The sequence below is a fragment of the Spodoptera frugiperda genome, chromosome 31, assembly GCF_023101765.2.
Source record: "Spodoptera frugiperda isolate SF20-4 chromosome 31, AGI-APGP_CSIRO_Sfru_2.0, whole genome shotgun sequence".
Classification (NCBI taxonomy): Eukaryota; Metazoa; Arthropoda; class Insecta; order Lepidoptera; family Noctuidae; genus Spodoptera; species Spodoptera frugiperda.
In genome coordinates, this window is record NC_064242.1 from 4,576,528 (window position 1) to 4,596,521 (window position 19,994).

At 42.1% G+C, this 19,994-nt stretch overlaps 1 protein-coding gene and 2 non-coding genes across 3 annotated transcripts in view; 1 reads left to right on the forward strand and 2 right to left on the reverse strand.

Annotated features, from left to right (window-relative positions):
• The window catches only part of LOC118276068 (RNA/RNP complex-1-interacting phosphatase), a 53,182-nt gene extending 46,208 nt beyond the window's left edge, over positions 1–6,974 (forward strand). Inside the window, exons 7-8 of the mRNA XM_050707300.1 lie at positions 5,565–5,672; positions 5,891–6,974. Coding sequence (XP_050563257.1) covers positions 5,565–5,672; positions 5,891–6,240 — 458 coding nt within the window. The 3' untranslated portion in view covers positions 6,241–6,974. The remainder of the gene's footprint in view (positions 1–5,564; positions 5,673–5,890) is intronic.
• A 10,906-nt stretch (positions 6,975–17,880) lies between these two features.
• On the reverse strand, positions 17,881–17,952 carry Trnap-ugg (transfer RNA proline (anticodon UGG)). Its single transcript has one exon. It is a non-coding gene; the product is annotated as a tRNA-Pro (tRNA).
• A 985-nt stretch (positions 17,953–18,937) lies between these two features.
• Positions 18,938–19,009, reverse strand: Trnap-ugg (transfer RNA proline (anticodon UGG)). Its single transcript has one exon. It is a non-coding gene; the product is annotated as a tRNA-Pro (tRNA).
• Between the last annotated feature and the right edge of the window lie 985 nt (positions 19,010–19,994).

Genomic DNA, 19,994 nt, shown 5'->3' on the forward strand with positions numbered 1-19,994 from the left:
AAGTACACTTATTTCGCGTGGGTGAAAACTTTGTGGTGAGGTGTTAATGCACACCCATTGCTTAATTGTATTGCTTTACGAGAATACCATTTAGGGTAGACTGTTGTACTCACTTTTTATAGTCGCTAATCGTTTCTATTAAAAATAAGCACGTATTATTTAAAAGCAGAAGCTCATGACATATTCGTTTTCGGCACAACGATGATTAGATATATTAACTGCGTCCAAATAAGGTTGACTAAACAACACTAATGGGTGGATCTTTACATGCAATTCTTTAGATTATCGCAACAGAAATTGTTATATCAAAGAATAAAGCCATAAGCTAATAAACTACTATTACGACAAAATGTAGCAGTACAGATCTTTAGAGCTTTCACTCTCAATTAATATGAATGCAAACGAAGCGTATGAATCAACACAACAAGAATGATATATGTATTTATTAAAATGAATATAACGTAATTTAAATTTCATTGCGTCTCAATTTGCATCACCAGTCGGTTATGTCATTGCGTCAACAGAACCGTATACGGCTTTATCAGTGACGTTCGACACAACATACGATTTCAATTAAAGGCCGCTTCGATTTTAACGAGAAATGTGATTCGTGTTCACTCTTCAAAGAACTCATATTCCTTTTCCGTTTCACCTGTCTTGTACGGGGCGAGAGCAATGGAGAGCTCCTCAAACTTTGGTTGATCGACGTAGTCAAAACTAGTAGGTTCAGTCTACATGTCCAGTTTATCGGCAGCCACGCTTTTAATTACAGTGACACAAATCGTAGTTATCGTCGGACTTCTCACGGTGCCGAACTCAATATTCCGAATGTTCATTAAGTTCTAATTACGAATGGGCGCCCTTGTTTGTCTTGATCACAAAAACTAGCTTTTATTAGATTACGTGGGCAGTTTCAATTAATTGTGAGCATGCGACTATCTGTCGGCGTTTTCATTGGTAATGGCCGGTTATCGGTGTCGCTAAGTAGATTGAGTGAGATGTATATTATACTGGTTTGCTAAGGCTGGCGCCAGATTCTTGAAGAATGTAAGTCGATCCATGTGGTTTGATCCGTTTCCTTAATTGCGACCAACAAATAAATTGGAATTTATTGTACGTGTGAAATAAAAAGAACTTGTGTAAATAAATGAGACATTAGTAACGTTCGTTCGTTGCGGCGCGTGGTAATGCGACGATATTCGTATTTCACCTGTTATCTGAGGTAAAATCGCGCTCGCGTCCTGATTTACACGATATCGCATGCGCGGGAATGTTGTTACACTTGCTACTGTTTGTGCACCCTGTAGTAGCCACGATCGTGCTTTACGTGTAATCAAATTAAGAAATGTTTCCATTTTCCATTTTATTTACTAGACGTTTTACAATTCGTATATTACTTTTATTGCCAGTTAGTCCTACATGCATAAGCAATTTTGTGTCTACTACATCTTTAAGTTCCCTTTCTCGTGTTTGATCTTAGTACATTAGAAATGCTGTTATCATTTCATACGTCACATTTACATCGTTATACATAATTTATCGTGCTCGCTTCGAATTAAAAATCAATTTTATCATCGAGCATTTTTATCGTTGTTTCTAACAGATGGATAGTACTGAAATCAATTATGGAAGTTATCGGTATTATAAATGTTTTACAAGAAGTTATTTGACGTGTCTTGCAGATGTCCCAGTGTCGCATGTCGCATACTTGATGGATGGATTTATTTTACTGTTACATAGATGACTTGCTACTTTCGATGTAACATTGATAAACGATGGGGATTTTGCTTACTTTTTGTGTAAGTTGTAGGAAAATTACTAGACTTGGGTAAATAACATTTCTACTATATATGGCATTAGATATATGCACTGACTTAATGATTGCATTTGATTCTATTTAGGCAGCACTAACAACATTGTTTTCGTATGTCTTGAATAATTGAACTTGCAGATAAAATACGATTTCTTTTTATATTATTGAGATGGCGTCACGTAAAAATGAGTTTGTCCAACTTAGTTTGGAAGTTTGTTGATATGGCTGGTGGATATATCGCTGCGTTTCGAGCAGTTTACTTACTCCAAGATAGTTGTAGACAAAGTTGCACTTTTGGAATAGAAACAGTACCAGTGACAAATGTTGCTGAGGAATCTGTTTGTCTATCTATTTGTGGAGTGATAACGTACTTTAACAGTTGTTCAAAATATATTGCGATTGTTATTTCGTAAATTATTGTGTTGTTTTAAAATTATTCTTTTGAAACTCTATATTTATTTATCGTTTTCTTGAACTCTCCGGTATTATCTACTTTGTCTTTTATTTAAAGAGAAATAATTTAGTTCCGATGAGTTTTCATTGTTTAAGAAATATTTTAGAAGTATTGGTTAGTAGCTATTGTTCATCTTTTGTATTTGAGCCGCTTCTTCCTCCAGCTATAATTAGAGGTTTATTTAAGGGCATTTGTTTCTCCTGTTTGATTATTGTTTTGTTGACTGCCTGAGACAAAACTTCAGGTCAGAATAATATGGATTCTTAGTTATATTTTAGTGTTCTTTGTTTTCTATGAAATATGTTGTAGTCTATTGTGTATTTCATGCGTGTCCATACTCCATACATTATAAACAATATTGGAAAGCAGTCTTAACTTCGTATTTCTTTATAACTTCAAATTCTTGATAAATTATTTTAAATTTGTCATGTGTGACCACTTTTTTACCAGCAGTTACTAATTTTCTGGTATTTCTTACGATCGTGTTCAATAAAAATTCCGAACGAAGAATGTAGAGCCATTGCGACAATTAATATTCTTAAATACCTAATCAGTCATCTGATCATCACATCACTGCCCACGCGTGGCGCCGCGGACGATGTGGCAATATGCAACAAGTTCTTACACACAGCTTTTAGGATGAGGTTTCAATACAAGCGTTTTAGTTAGACCTCTTCCTCTTAACGTAATAGATGACATTGAAACAATTATTTCTATGCATAACTCGCTAATAGCGGTCAGCGATCGCTATCCGCTTTTCCCAAATCTAACCCGTAACTTTTTAAATTGTTATCATAAAAATATCAATGTATTAATACGTAATAAGACCTTTATCGTCCGAAAAATGTTGTTTGCGTCAAGTGGCGTCTCAAATGAAGGCAACATTTATTGCGTCCCGCGGCGCTTTTGGTTTGTTTTACTACTCATATCTGTAATGGTATAGTTTTAATGTAAGTTTATTTGCTTATCGTGATTTCTAAGTATCTATTAGCGGGTTTATAGCTAACTCTGTTACTGGCCAGTTAAAGCGACTCATGATCAAATCGTCTGTTCGAAGAATTTGCGTGAGTGTTAGAGGTTTCGTATCGAAACCAATTTAAAACGATCTACAACCACTTAATTGTATAAAAATATATTTAGGACTTTTTATTGATACCTGCTCTTAGCTATCTTCTGGAGCGTTTACGCAATTGTTAAGTGCAATGTAATAGGATAAGTACAATAAGGAGATACCTAGGTCGACATCGTAACATTGTTAACACACCGCAGTCACATGGATGCGTGTGGTAAAATCCTAATAAGCCGATTACGATGTAAGGGGGTCGTGCGTAGGCGAACTATCGCGTATCGATATCGACTCGTTTCGTTCACAATGCATCGATTGTCGACAATCGATATGAAACGCGATGCGCTCACCTATTCGTCTCGGTAAAGACATACCATAATAATTGATGTAACATTCATCATTAAACTGTCACTATGTGTAAAATGTTGCATTAAAATGTCGTGTACCGTTTTACCAATTATTATAATACGTTCTAGATTGACATCAAATAAATATAATGCTAATTTATAAACCAAAATATTACAAGTTCAAAGATTTTCTTGCTTATGAAAATATTCAGCTCAGTAGTTAAGACACGTTTTGTTAATATTGTTTTGTTTCGTTAAAAGACTAATATATGACTTATTCACCTGTGGTAGGTCTCAATATTACGCAATAACAGTTCAATTCATCAATGTATTGTTATTATAATTACGTCACGCCCTCTTTTGATACCTCTTGTCCATTTGTTTGGGCTGTGCGTCGGAATACCAGTGTTGTTTATTTTCTATCAAGTTTATTACATTACAAATACAGTACGCTTTCTATGCTAAGTGACTTGCAAGTGGTAACACGTTTTGGGCTTATTGTATTGTCAGCTGCAATTTGCATGTGAATCGATGCAACGCAACGTAACGTAATAGTTGACATTTGAAATGTCACCAAACGCTACTTTGAGAACCTGAAACGGCAGCCCTTTTTGATGTGAGCAACATTATTATGATGATATTGAAGCCGCTGTTACTTTATTATGCAGGCTGACAATGGGTGAGAAAGCATTAGACACGTTATTTATTAGGAGCAAAAATATATAAGCGTCCAAATACAAAATGCACTTTATTGCTTAACCACAAGTTTTAGTCTATCGTGTAAGCAATTATCACTGAAATCTATACCTAAATATTTCACTATTTTAAGCCTTTAGTCTACACGTCAAAACTTAAACGAAACGCTACTAAAGAAGTTTAACTTAGTCTGAGCTGCGTCGTATATCTTCAGCTCATAAATATTATCTCATAAACGTACCTCTGAGTGAGTTCTCATAATTATCATTGCATTGTTTGTTTCTATAATTGAAAACATGTACTTACATACGTTAATTAAGTTGCTGGCAAAAGCTTGCCTTGATGGATTGTTGTAAATGAAATTGTTTTTTTGTCTGTCCCGACTTGGCATGAATTTGCATGTGTAATGCCTCAAATGCATTACTCCTTGGCCGCTCTGCGTGGGAATTTTGCATCGACAATAAGGTTTTTGCTCGTTTTTTGTCTCGTGCTAAGGAACTTACGAGGTGCATATATGTAGCGGACAAAGTCAGGTCGTAACATCTGTATTGTGTTCGTGTATTTTCTCCGTTTATGATTTTGTTCGTCGTCTGAAACGTATTCTTTGATTGTATAATGAAAATGTCAAGTTGTGTAAGCCTTTGTGTAGTTTTTCTTTTATTCGTCTGAGAGTAGTCAGAAACTGTAATATATCAAATCTTGAATGTAGTCTAAAATGACTTTAACTCCATACAATTTTAAACGTAATAATTTTAAAGGCCGTTTTGTACAATTGTGTGCGATGTAAAGGTACATCTTGGTTGCTACTTCAAAGGTCTTCCTGAGGAAGTGTGAAACCGCGGCCACGACTTCCTTTCTCCGCGGCGCCACCCGGTTGCACCGCCCTCGCTTAGCGATGGGGTGCGATGGGGGCGGGAGTCAACGACCTCCAGTCGATGTTTGCCGTGCGATTTTGAAGACACAAACATGAGGTTTTCGTTTATTTTCCGCGGTTCGCTTTAGTGGCTATCGATCGTGATTGCATTACTGTTTGTCTTTTCACATTATTGTATTCTGGTTTTGTTTGTTGGCTAAGGTCCTGGTTTCGTTTTCTTTTACAGATGTAATATTTGTTACATTATTTTTACTTAACCTCAAAATTGATTTTCAAAATGTTCTACACATTATTGAATATTGTATTTGTTACAGAATTCCTGATCGGTGTCCACTGCACGCACGGGCTGAATCGCACCGGTTACATGGTGTGCCGATACATGCGCGACCGCCTCGGGATCCCTGCCAAGGACGCTATTAAGAGTTAGTTATTGTCTATAAATATTACTACATGAACTATTTATTGCTTCACCACTGCTGGCTGGTTCGCACGGCCCGTCATTGTAACTCTATCTTAGTCTACGATGAAAGTTGTTAGGACAGGTGAAAATATTGGGAAATATATCTTCACCGTAACTCGTATTCTAACGAGCCTATCGTAAAAATTAATGTCAATATAAAAACAAAATGCATTGTTACAGAGTTCGAGAAAGCTCGTGGATATCAAATAGAGCGGGAGAACTATATAGCTGACTTACTAGGTGAGGAGCCTCCGCCGCCTGATGTGGGGAAAGACACAAAAATAAAACCGTTGAACTTCCAGACTACATACAAACGTTCACCATTAGAGGATGATGAGGACAGAAATGAAGATCAAACACAACGGGATATGTATAACAGATACAATAGATATAATAGAAATAATGACAGGTACAACAATAGTCGAAGGCATAGCGATAACTCCTACCGTAGGGACAGATCGGATAATGATACATACAGGCGGAGAAGGCCAGAATCAGAAAGTACATCTCGCGGGTATAGACGCGATTGATAGAAAATAGACATTTTGATACTTTTGAGGTTTGTATATACTTTTATATTTATCATTTTACATACGTTTAATGTAATGATTGGTCTGTATGTCTGAGATGAGTCTCTTATGAACTTAGGTTCTATTAGCAGGTCTGTCTCTTGCCACTTATGCAATATTTGTCCATTGAGGAAAAGCCAAATTATTTTCTTGTCAACTCTACTTGCGCCATGTGTGAGTTTATTTTAGTTGTACATTTTTGATAGCAATGTTTTGTTGAACTATTTGTCATAATACCATTTACTTATAGTGATTATATTGTACGAGTTTCAAATGTATAAAATAGTGATTTTTCTGTCTTTCATCCCGAGTATTCATAGACTAAGTTTTTGTGTCTATATAAATAGTAAAATGCGGTATGAACTTAATCTTCTGCAATAGAATTAAATACAGTACATATAACTATTAAAATTAATCAATGTTTTGTAAAACTATGTTGTTTATGATTGCTAGTCAAATTATTGTAACATTTTGACTTGCACATAAAAATTTGATTTTAAATTGGTAATTTTTTCCATATGCGTATACAATTTGTCAACTATAATTTATTGCTCGAAAATAAGATCTTTCTAGACTGCAATTAACAGTGACAAAATAAATGTATGTCTCGATAAATAAATGTCTCGATTTCATTAAAGTCAATACATAACATAACAATATGAAAACTTTTTGAAATAAATCGTATGTAACCATAACTTTTGTTTTTAATACTTTTTTTCCTTACATTTTTGGCTGAGCCAAACATTTTATTTAATTGTAGTCGATTCTGCCTGGATTGCAGGCGAGCCGTATACTGCGCCCTGGCAGAATCGAAAGAAGAGTAAGAGTTGAAACGCTACCCGCCTTGCGTTAACTAAAAATGGGTGGTTTTTAGTCAGCACAAGGCGGGTAGAGCCATTCGATGATTTTCCATTTAAAAAAAGTAATAGTAGTACTTGATACTACCGCCAAGAAAAAATCTAACCTAATGTATTGAAGATGGTCATTATGTCACAGTTCAGAGTGAGACAGATCAAGATATTCATGTGAACAAGACTTGTTATAGTCAAAATGGTGAGATCACGTATTTGAAACATGGTTTCGATCCTATCAGATCATGCTTTGAAGATTGGGTGCTGCTGACAAGTGCATGTGATGCGCCATGGAACTTTTCATTCATGCTGACACATCTGTCAGGAATTCTGGGGTAATTTAAAATGAGTCAGTTACAACCGGTTTAGGTGATTTTAGGTCTTGGGCGGTCTGGTAAGTTGATTCACCAAGCAAACGTAGATTCATCTGATTTCTTGCAGTTTACAGAGTAATGGATGTTCAGCTATATTGAAGTTTGGCGTTGTGTTTGGAAGCTGCATTTTTTATGGAATAGGTGGCAAACGAGACGAGTCACCTGATGGTAAGTGACCAGCGCCACCCAAGGACACCCGCAATACCAGAGGAGTCACAGGTGCGTTGCCGGCCTTTTAAAAAGGAGTACGCTCTTTTCTTGAAGGTTCAACGTTCGTGTTCAAAATAAAATGGTTATAATTATTGTAAAAGAAAATGGTTATAAATCTTGATGATTTCTAAGTTGACAGATATAATTGAAGTACTTTTATCTGTAATAAAATAATTTCATCATAGCTACTAGCTTATTTAAATAAATGACAAAGAAAAAGCCGATTGCATCAAAAAGAGTTTTAAGAAGACTGCTGTAATTGTTAATGTCGTGGAGCAATGCAATAATGTAGGTTTCTCTTCTACCAGATCCGATGCCCTTAAGATTACCTTTGTTTACGAAATGTATCGTGAAAGAATTCCGGACAATATGTTTTTGGGTAATTGTACCGAAATTTTATTACTCTTTGTGACTTCTACGACCGTAAATGTTGATGCGATCTTCGAATCTGCACTTTGTTCTCTAGTTCTTGAATTACTGCTTATTAAGAGGCAGAGAAACATGTTTTTATTTGATACTAGCTTCCGCCGACCGACCGACTAATTATTGCAGAAAATATACAGAGATCTTGATTGCGCCAACAAATTCCTGTGAACCTAAAATCAACGCAAAATATTTCTACTGACGTAACTTGCTTAAAAACTCTACTCATTGTAAAAAAACACTGGAATGCCAATAGTCTATTCCATAAACAGTAACCCAAAGCAGAAAATTAAGTTGCTAATACTTTGTCAACTTCAGCAAATATAAATCAAGGGATAGATGAGACAGATAGTGCGAAGTGCGGATAGTTCGGTGTGACAGGGATCTATTTCTATGAAACAGAGTATTTTATGTTACAGAAAACTGAATTATGTGCCAGTGTTTGGTCGGTAACGTCCACAAATATATTCCTGGGTTGCTTCAAGTAGTAACGCTCGAGGTTGTCTCTGATTTATATGTTGTCGATAGGTTTGTTGCTTTCTCGCGTTGCCGGGTGCAGTTGCTTTTATTGCTCTATTGTTTGCCTCCTGGGCGTAGATTACGAGTACTTCGAGTAATTTACTTGTAACCACTGTGTATTGTAACTATCGGTTTCTAACGTTAGTGTTGTAATGAATTGCAATACATTCGCGTGTGGTATGACCCACAGCAATAATTTAAGATGAGCGATTGCTGTGAAGAAATTTTATGTTCTGTTTGTGTCTAGAATTGTAGCCTGACAAAATTGTGAGTGGTTAGACTTGGCGTTCGGCGCGGTTAAAGAGATTTCTCACGATGTGTATTGAGGATCTGAATCGTTAAATGAGAATACTGTTATCCTTATCTTACGACCCAAAAAGGACGTAAATTACTGTCGCTTTGTTGGCTCCTAATAAAATGTAACATCTTAACTGTTGTTATCTTATATTTTTGTTTCGAATCTTAACTACCTGGCTTCCGTCAGGGCGTATTTCTTCAGATCCTGCATCTTGAGTGACGTGGACGACTATTTAATTTATGTCCATTACTGTGAGGCGTTTCATTTTAATGTGCTCGTTCATTTGGGTGACAGCCGGTGACGCTCCGGGCGCCATATTGATTGTTATCTGCTAACCGACGCTTTCAAATATAGTGACTGTAGGTCACTGATATTGTTTGGATTTTTGATTAAATGGAATTGATACAGCTTTGTTTAATTAGTTTTGATTGGATAATATACGAATTAATTTGATGAAATATTGGAGGCTCAGAGAATCACGTACTCTGAGCTGACGTATTATTTAGGTTGCGTGTTAGTGATTAAAATAGCGTTTAGAATATTATCACCTTAATATAAGCATTTATAAGATTATACCTTTGGAAAAATTACAAAAACCTGTGACTAATATTCAAAACAAAACCACAAAACAATAAGCTTTCATTTAGAAATTATCAGCTCAGCTCGAGAAGTGTTTAATAAACAAGGTGGTTCAATAGCTCCCATAATTAAAGTAGCAAGAACAATATATAGGGGCATTACTCTTGCGATCCTATTATCGGATCGATAATTCAATCTGGAGCGATATTGTCTGTGTGCCTTGGGGCTGCGGACGCCGACGTCGCGCGTCGCTTCTGTCCTGAGTGAAGAAAGGTAATTGAGTTTGAGGTTTGTACATGTAAGGAGGTTCACTCTGTGAGGACTTGTATGTTGATCGCGTAATGTAACATCCGTATAAATAATTAGTGATTAAGGACGAGTAAGTTTTATTTAAAACATTTTTGATAATTCTCCAATTTGATATGTATCTATACGAGTTTCCTTCACGTGATCTACAAAAAATAGTATCGTATTATAATTTTCGTGAAATATACTAAATTAATTATTATATGGTTAAGGGCTTACTCACGTAAGTATTTGAACATCAGTATCGTCTACCTATTTAAGTACTACGTTTAATAGAAAATTGAGACATTTTAATAATGATTTTGTCCGATTAAAAGTTTTAATCTATGACAAATATAGCGATTAATAAAGTCGATCGATAATACGAACGAAGCCACTATAACATTCAGCTGTACAAACGACGAATGCGTCAGCGGGACGCAGAAAAAGGAGAAGGGGCGCAGCGGATCAGCAGGCAGCCCCAGCCACAGGCGTGCCTACCCCAGCGGCAAGGGGTAGTGAGTGGCAAGTGGTAGGCGAGGCGAGGAGGGTCGCCAAAGAAGCAAGGAAGCGCCGCAAGAAAGAGCAGCGGCAGCGGCGGCAGCAGCAGCGCAGAGAAAAGCGCGCTGCGGCCTTGCTTCTCGCCCCTAAGACCGCGGCTGTAGTTATAACGCTACAGCCTGATGCGGTCCAGAGAGGCGTGACGTATGGCGACGTCCTCGCCAAATTAAAGGGGGCGGTGACTCCCGCGGAGTTCGGGGCCCCTGACGGGTTCGCGATGAAGGTGACGGCAACTGGAGCCCGTCTACTTGAGGTCCCCGGCGCGACCAGCGGTCCAACCGCTGACGCTCTAGCCGAAAAGATTAGGGCGTGTCTCGGTGCGGACGAGGCTCGCGTGTCCAGGCCCACCAAGTGCCTAGACTTGCGAATATTGGGTCTGGACGACTCCGTGACGGAGCATGAAGTGGTGGCCGCTGTCGCCAGGACGGGAGGGTGCCCTGTTGACCAAGTCAAAACAGGCACCATCCGTCCGGACAACTCGGGGCTGCGCACGGTGGTAGTAAGCTGCCCCGTCACAGCGGCCAAAAAAATCAAAGAGGGCAAAAGACTCCTGGTGGGTTGGGTCTCGGCGCAGGTCAAGCTGCTCGAGGTCCGGCCTCTGAGGTGCTACCGCTGCCACGTGGGTCACCATGTGAGCGTTAAATGCACCTCGGAGGTTGACCGCAGCGACCGCTGCTTCCGTTGCGGTCAGCCCGGTCACAAGGCCGGCTCATGCACTGCCCCGCTGCACTGCGACGCATGTGCGGCGGCTGGCAAGCCGGCCAACCACCGGGTCGGAAGCAAGGCCTGCTCCCCGCCTACCAAACCCAGGGGTAAGAGTAGGCCCTCCGCCGCCCCCGTCGTTCCCGCCGCCGCCACCGTGGCAGTCGCCACTGCCACCGCCGCCACGGCCACCGCCGGCTGTAATGCCGCCAGGGGGGAGGTTGTAATGGATTGCCATTAATGCATCCATTCCGCCTCCTCCAGGCGAACATTAACCACTGCGCCGCTGCTCAGGATCTCCTGCTCCAGAGCATGGCGCAGTGGTCGATCAATGTCGCCGTAGTCTCCGAGCCGTATTTCGTCCCGCCCAGGGATCACTGGGTGGCGGACTTAGACGGCTCGGTGACCATCATCTCGTCGGCCGCCGCCGGTACCCCGACTCTCGAGAGCGCTCAGAGAGGCCGGGGTTGCGTCGCAGCACGGTTCGGAGAGATCGCTGTGGTGGGCGTGTATTTCTCTCCGAACCGAACTCTCGCCGAGTTCCACAACTCCCTTAGGGAGTTGGTCGCCGTCGTCGTCGGGTTCCGTTCCCTCCCCGTGCTTGTCCTCGGGGACTTCAATGCCAAAAACTTGGCTTGGGGTTCCCGGTTCACTGACGTTCGGGGTAGGATGGTGGAAGACTGGGCTCTGGAGACAGGCCTAGTCGTCCTGAACCGGGGTTCTGTCCCCACGTGTGTGCGGATGCAGGGTGAGTCGGTGGTGGACATCTCGTTCGCCAGCCCCGCTCTGTCACCGCGTGTTGTTGACTGGCGCGTTATGGAGGAGGTGGAGACGTTTTCTGACCACCGGTACATCCGGTTCAACGTCTCCGCCGAGTCCGCGGACCCGCCAGTCAGACAGGCCCCATGTGGCCCGCGTTGGGCGCTAAGACAGCTGGACCGGGAGCTTTTCCTGGAAGCCGCAATCGTGCAGGCCTGGGTGATACCACCAGACAGGCCTGCCGACATCGATGAGGAGGCAAGATGGCTCCAGGACGCCATGTCCAGAATATGTGACGTGGCGATGCCCCGGGTCCGGCCAGGTCAGCGCAAGCGCCAGGTGTACTGGTGGTCGCAAGAGCTGGCTGCTCTGCGCAGTGCGTGCGTTACTGCGCGACGTCAGTACACCAGGCACCGCAGGCTCCGTATCCGCCCACCAGAGGCGGAGATTAGAGAGGCGGAGTTGTACGAGGGGTACAAGGTGGCGAAGGCCGCCCTCAAGGCGGAGATTTGGCGGGCTAAGGAGGAAGCCCGCCGGGAGATGCTGGAGACTCTGAACAGAGATCCATGGGGGCGCCCCTATCGGATGGTGCGTGATAAGCTCCGCACATGGGCCCCCCCGCTGACTCAGAGTCTCCGGCCTGAGGTCGTAGAGGAAGTAGTCGGCGCCTTGTTCCCCCGACTACAGAGGGGTTTCACCCCTCCATCCATGACTCCGCCCCCTGCGGTGCCCAATGCGGGCCACAGTGACGACGACGACGACATCGTTCCGGAGGTGACCGAGGCAGAAATGAGAGCGGCGGTGCGCCGAATGGGCGCCAAGAACACCGCCCCAGGACCCGATGGCCTGCATGGCAAGGCGTGGGTCCTGGCTTCGGAGGCTCTCGGGTCTCGATTAATCGGTCTCTACAGCGCATGCTTGGAGAGGGGCCAGTTCCCACTTCAGTGGAAGACGGGAAAACTGGTCCTCGTGAAGAAGCCGGGGCGCCCTGCGGACTCTCCGTCCGCATACCGGCCCATTGTGCTGCTCGACGAGGTGGGAAAAGTCTTCGAACGGATAATTTCGAACCGCCTCGTCGCGCACTTGTCCGGAATTGGGCCGGACCTCGCGGATGGCCAGTTCGGCTTCCGCAGAGGGCGCTCCACGGTGGACGCCATCATGCGCGTAAGGGACCTCACGACGGGGACTGCAGTGTCCAGGGGTAAGGTCGTAGTGGCGGTGTCTCTCGACATCGCCAACGCCTTCAACTCCCTACCCTGGAGCTGCATACTGGAGGCACTCCGGTATCACCGGGTTCCTACCTACCTCCGTCGTATAATCGAGGCCTACCTGACAGACAGGTATGTCACATACCCCGGTCACCAGGGCGAATGGAAACGGCGAGAGATGTCGCGCGGTGTTCCACAGGGTTCGGTTTTGGGACCGCTCCTGTGGGATATCGGTTACGACTGGGTGCTGCGCACCGACCTCCCGAACGGCGTTGGCGTAATTTGTTACGCCGACGATACGCTAGTGTTAGCGCACGGGAGGTCGCACCAGGCGGCGGCCAACTTAATGGCGAGAGCGGTTGCGACAGTTGTTGATAGGATCCGGCAATTGGGACTCGAGGTGGCGCTCCACAAGTCCGAGGCCATGTGCTTTCATGGCCGCGGGAACGCGCCACCTCTGGGTGGGTCCCAAATAACGGCGGGAGGAGTTTCCATCGGCGTCGAGACGACGATGAAGTATCTAGGACTCGTCCTCGACAGTCGATGGAACTTCGTGGAACACTTTCGACGTTTGGCTCCTAAGTTGGAACGGACGGGGGCTGCGCTTAAGCGGCTCCTGCCAAACCTCGGGGGCCAAATGCCTCCTGCCGGAGGTTGTACGCGGGGATCGTGCGGTCCATGGCCCTCTACGGCGCCCCTGTGTGGGCGCCGAACCTGATGCGGAGGCCAGCTCGGGCGCTGCTCACATCTCAGAGGGTCATGGCCATCCGGGTGATCCGTGGATATCGCACGATCTCCGGGGAGGCGGCGAACCTCCTTGCCGGATTACCGCCGTGGGATTTGGAGGCGAAGGTGCTCGCGCGCATGTTCAGTTTGCGCGCCGACGCGTGTCGCCGGGGCGAAACTCCACTGCCGCGCCAGATCAGTGCGTGGCGGGACGAGCTCCGGCGCGATCTCATGGCGGAATGGCAGCAACGACTGTCGCAACCGAGGGCTGGGCTCGCTGTCATTGCAGCGGTAAGACCCCTCTTTGAGGAGTGGCTAGAGAGGCGCCACGGCGTCCTCACCTACCGCCTGACGCAGGTGCTTACCGGACATGGGAGTTTCGGTAGGTTCCTGTTCCTTATTGGGCGGGAGGAAACGCCCGGGTGTCATCACTGCGAGGACCGCCCGGAGGACACAGTAGAACATACAGTGGCGGTGTGCCCTGCGTGGGCCGAGCACCGCCATGTCCTCAGGGATGTGGTCGGCGACGGCGACCTCTCGCGCCCGGCACTGGTTCAGGCCATGGTGCGGAGCGAGAGGGATTGGGATGCCGTCTCCTCCTTTGCGAAGCAGTCATGCTAGCTAAGGAGGAGGCGGGGCGCGTGAGGGAACAAACCTCCTCACGCCCCAGCCGTCGCGAGAGACACTCTGGGCGTCGGGGATCGCGGGACGATCTCCGGCCACCGTAAGTGCGGGCCTGTGGACGGCGAGCAAGGGTAGCTCATCGCCCGAACAGAACCAGACCCGTGCGTGCGGCGCGTCGCGTTCCGCGCGCGCCTCAAAGAGCCATCAGACCACCACAGATGGGGCCCAGTAGGGCTGATGCCTGATCCGGAGCTGCGGACTACCTAGCGGGTTTACCGGGGCTCCGGCTCGAAAAGCAGGAGAAGGAACGGGGTGGTTTTTAGTCAGTAAGAGTCTGACACTCCCTCTCGCCTCGCCCAAGGCGGGAGAAGTCATTGGATGATTTTCCCCCCTCAAAAAAAAAAAAAAAAAAAAAAGCCACTATAACATTAGGTTTCGATTTGATCACAATTAAAGGGTTGTGCCGCTTCGGTCATGGATACGTATATTTGTGACAGTGGGTCATGTTTTAATTATTACGTTTGGACCAAGGAATACCAGATTGATATATTATCATAAATTACAGGTTCCGTTACAAAGGGATTCGGGATTTTTGAAGCAGATAATTATTTTATCTTTGTTTGAATAATGCTTTCTTTTTATGGTGATTTGGTTTCATGTGTGGTATTGAATAAGAAACTTGTGGTGTTAGGTTAGTTTAGTTTATCTTCTTTTAACGCAATTTTAGCTGTACATGCTGTGGATAATGAGGAGAGGTGGTCTTGTCGTTCGTTGTATTTGGGAACTACCTATAATACTAGACCTTCTAATTACATAATACCTAAGACAGGTCTATGTTCTACTCAATAGGGAAGCTCGAAGAATATCTTAAGTATCTATGAGGTAATAATAATAATAAAATAAATACGCTATTTACGCACATTACCTACCTATTACGGAATTTGTAAGTTTGTCTGTGAGTAGGCGAAGTCTGCTTCTTCACCTGTATTTCCATCAGCCTTGAAGACACGCCTCAATAACATAATGGAATGATGAAGAAGATAGTTGAGACATTTTTGGTTTAGTTGGAATATATGATATTTTGACTTTGACTTTGATTAAAAGCGGGTTGGTGGCCAAACGCAGACTTATCAAGGCCAAAAAGAAAATGCTCTTTAGACACATGGAAGTCTCCACCATCTGAGCAAAGTCGCGGGCAGGCGCTAGTAATTAATAACAGTTTGTTCAAATGTCGTATTTATTGATTACCATGTCCACGACCTCGCTTCATTCAAGGGCTAAGGACACATTCTTAGAAACTATAAAAGGTTGGAAACTTGAGGACGCCATTTGTTTTGTGTGTTCATGTCCAAATTTTCCTTATAACGATCTGTTAAATGAGTTTTTAAGGAGTGCTGCCTTTATTGATGGCTTTTTTACCGTGCAATAAACATTTGGTTTCCGTGTTTGACATCATTGTCCTAAGGCCCTGATTCACAATGTCTGTTGGTCTATCATACGGTTAAATTAACATACCTATTTTCCTTACGAAATGTGTCAAATTATTAGTCAGCTAAGGAAGCTAATAGCTTAATCAAATATTGTGAAATCAGATGTAAATTGTATTAATAGTGAGCAGGAAAATAGAAGTGTAAATCTCGACTCACGTAGGTGGTGGCTCTTTGGTACAGATTCGTAGATTGTGTACCAAACTAAGCACTGGGGGAAACCTAAAGAACAACTACTTGTCGAGTCTGAATCATTTTAAGTACCTAACTACTTAAATGATTCGTTTACTAAAATCGCATTTAATAAACTGCACTTGTTTTCTTCTATTCTATTCTAATTTCCATATTATTTTACCATCATCATTATCGACACTTTATGACAGTAATAACTGCTAGTCTATAAGCCTCTATCTAACTATCTACTAAGGAGGGGTGGTTACAAGTGTAAGCACTCTTCTCTACTGTCGTCACACCGCCTATAAATTCTGATTATCCGTAGTAACTTCACATTTCTTGTAAGACGTACCTACTGCTTATTTGTCATAAATAAAAATATCAATTTTCCACTTCAACCTCTTTCTGAAGTCGGTTAAAAACGTTAGAACGAATAACAATATAGGCACCTATCAAAGTGCATGAAGCAGTAATGGGGGTGATGTCATAAGGGTTCCGTTTTACCGTTTAAGGCGTAGAATCCTTACTAGCGATACATTTCCGGTGACTAATCATAAGTATGTTTGACTCATGTTATTTATTCAACGGTTTAATGCAAGCCTTTGAAGTTTATAGACATGTTTTTAGTAAGTTAGTGACAAATGCCTAACCTTCGCTGTGGACTGAATGGAAGGCTCGGTTATAATGGTCACGCGTGGCGTCATGACCAAGAATAAGGTTGAATGTTTTTGAAGCTTTCGAATGGGAGCGCTATGAGAAGATTTTCCGTAATTCCTATGAGAATGGAGAAATTATATTATTGTTCGTGCGAAGTTGCAGGCAAAAGCTAGATGAAACTTCTAAAGACTCATAATCAAGGCCTGTTTTAATTTTATAGAAGCTAATGAAAAAAAGAAATGCTAAAAACAAGTGACGTGTACAGATTTTCAGATTTTTAAACATTATGAGGTATTATGGGTACATGTTGGCCGTCTTTGGCAAACCTGGCGGGTACAGTGATAGCAGAAGCGGCGGGCATCGGAATGACCTGGAGCGAGGTGAAGCGGGAAGCTCAAGAACGATCGAGACGGAGGACATCTGTGGACGCCCTCTGCCCCATTTAGGGGACATAGGACTTTAAGTCAAGTAAGTCATGAGTATATGTTGATGTCTTAGTCTGCTGCGAAATGGGATCAGTTCAGCAGTGGTTGAAATAAAATAGGAATTAGCTCGATAAACTGACGCTGATCATTAACACTGATTCATTCACACACTTAAAGAGTTCTAGAGTAGTCTCTATACACACATTTCGTGTATCAAAATCAAAAGATAAATTCGAAATAATATCGATAAGTGAGACAGGAAACGATTTATTAAAGTTCGTCCGATCACAATGTATCGGATAAAAAACTTACATGATCTTTGTCAACGTTTCTGATACAAACCTCGTTATAATTTAATTCGTTTATTTTTCTTTTTTTTATTAAAAACGAAAGTGTGTGGAATACGACAGGTGTTTATTATCTGCTTTTTTTTACTTTCGATTTTTTATAGTTCTTCATCTAATAAGTAAAGTAGCTATGATTACCACATTACCGGCAATCGAAAGTAGGTTTAATTATTTATTTTTTTAATCAATTTTTTTTTATAATCTGGTATCGGACATCAAAAATGTTTTCTACGAGTATAACAGTGTTAAATCTGTATGTGATTTTCGAGCAGCATTAAAATAAAACGTTAATCTTTTAATAATATCGTTCAGAATTTTCATATCAATTAGGCCATAATATCTTAACAGTTCCATTAATACTGTGGACACATTCAGCCTTCAGTAACAAAATAGGGCTCGTCCGGGATTCGAACCCGGGGCCTCTCGCACCCAAAGCGAGAATCATACCACTAGACCAACGAGCCGATGTTTTGCAGCCTGAAAAGTGGCTTTATATAATATTTAGAAACAATCGTTCAGCCGTTTAAAGGGTCTCTTATGGCCTACGGTTCACTAAAAGCGTGTAAACTTAGTTACAGGTGCGTAACTACTTGTAACTTCCCTGGTGTTGAAAGTGACTGCGTTGCGCTGATTACCAACCTCTATCCGATGTAAATCCTTACCTATGTACTGATTCAATAGGATAAAAGAAATAAACTGTGTACTTACTGAACCTTAAACCCTTAGGTGTCAATAAACCTAAACCCATAACAATTCTTAAACCCAAAATAAACTAACAAACTCATTCACAGTATCATAAATCGAAATTTTCCGCTTCAAAGAATTCCTTTCTTATTCTTCGAGCGTTATTCAATTCCCCACAAACCAGTAACAAACAGGTGGAACTAAATACTCCTTTAATCTTATTAATAGACATGTAAATACCGGATACATTTCAACAGGTCAAATAAAACATTATTCTTTCCTTGTCGTTTCGACCGATAAGTATAATGTATTGGTAATTAGGTTCTAATATATTGAGCTTCCATGTCTCCCTCATCAACGACCCATAATTCTTACTTTACGGATTTAAAATTATTTATATACTATTTATTATGGATCCCACTGTTATATAGATAGAATTCGGCTCTGTGTATAATTAATTTCTTATTTTGTCGCGATGTTGTGAAATATCTGCCGATCGTCAGCCATTTGTGTGTGATTTAGAATAGTGTCAAATACCAAAAGATACGAAAATCTTAATTTATTAGCGAATTAGTATTAGCATTTGGAAATGTTTATGTTTTATTCAAAATTGAGACGCAGTCATAAATTAAATAATGTCCAGTAGATAAAAAGGTTAATATTTTGAATTTTTATTTTGTTTTTAACGCGTTGAAGCTTACTGTTTTTAATTTAAGATTTGATACTGTGTTTCCTTGAGTATTTTATATGTTTTGTGTAAAAACAGGGCTCGTCCGGGATTTGAACCCGGGACCTCTCACACCCAAAGCGAGAATCATACCACTAGACCAACGAGCCGCTTGTTTTCAGCCTGAAAAGAAACCTTCATAAACGAATGGAGCCGACTCTACGTTATTTGTTTTGCTCTGAATAGAATTCAGGAAATTTCAATTATCAACAACGGGGAAGCTTAAGTTATACTTAGCACAAAATATTAGTATTGTTCGAAGATCTCACGACCAAACACCACTGTAAAATATATAAAACTCTCATACAAATTATCATGACACCCATATTCCGTACACAATAAAGTCCATTTTCGCATGGTTTTAATTTTAACAATTGCAGTGTGGATTACGGTGTATTAAACTTGCGGTGTTTTCAAATCAAAGTGGTTGATCTTTTACACGGTGGTCTTAACATCAGCGGGAAACAGGAAAACTTAACAGATTGAAATAATTATCGGAAATATACTACTGGTTATATTATTTGACTACATAATTATATCATAGGTATTTCCGTGTATGAGCAGTTCTCGTAGTTGCCATAGTGTAGGCTACAACCATGGAACAATTCCTGAATCGCTTCTTCATGCTATGTAATGGTATCAATAATTTGGTAACCGATTTTATTTTTGGGGATCCGAATATCGTCCAATGTCGTCCGTCCTGAGCGGGGCGAGAGTGTCAGGCTCTTACTAACTAAAAAACTTCCCTGTTCCTACTTCTGCTTTTAGCACCGGTAACCTTTAATAGGTTGTCGTCAGGATTTGGATTATGTAAGGATTTGAAAGCTAAAAAAATATCAACAAGCATGATGATGATGAAGATATTGGTATCCTATCCATGATTGTGTTTATAAAAATCCCCGTATACATATCCGTCGTATCATATCCAAGTGTAAAATCCCGTCGCAAATCAACTCACACACCTCATGGCCTCAAACACGTGCTATGCGCTAGAGTCGACCGCAGCTTTACGATGCGCAGTGCGAATTGGACGGCGGAACATCACAAACGGATCGTTCGGCATAAACACCCACCGTGGGACTTGGCGGAGACGGT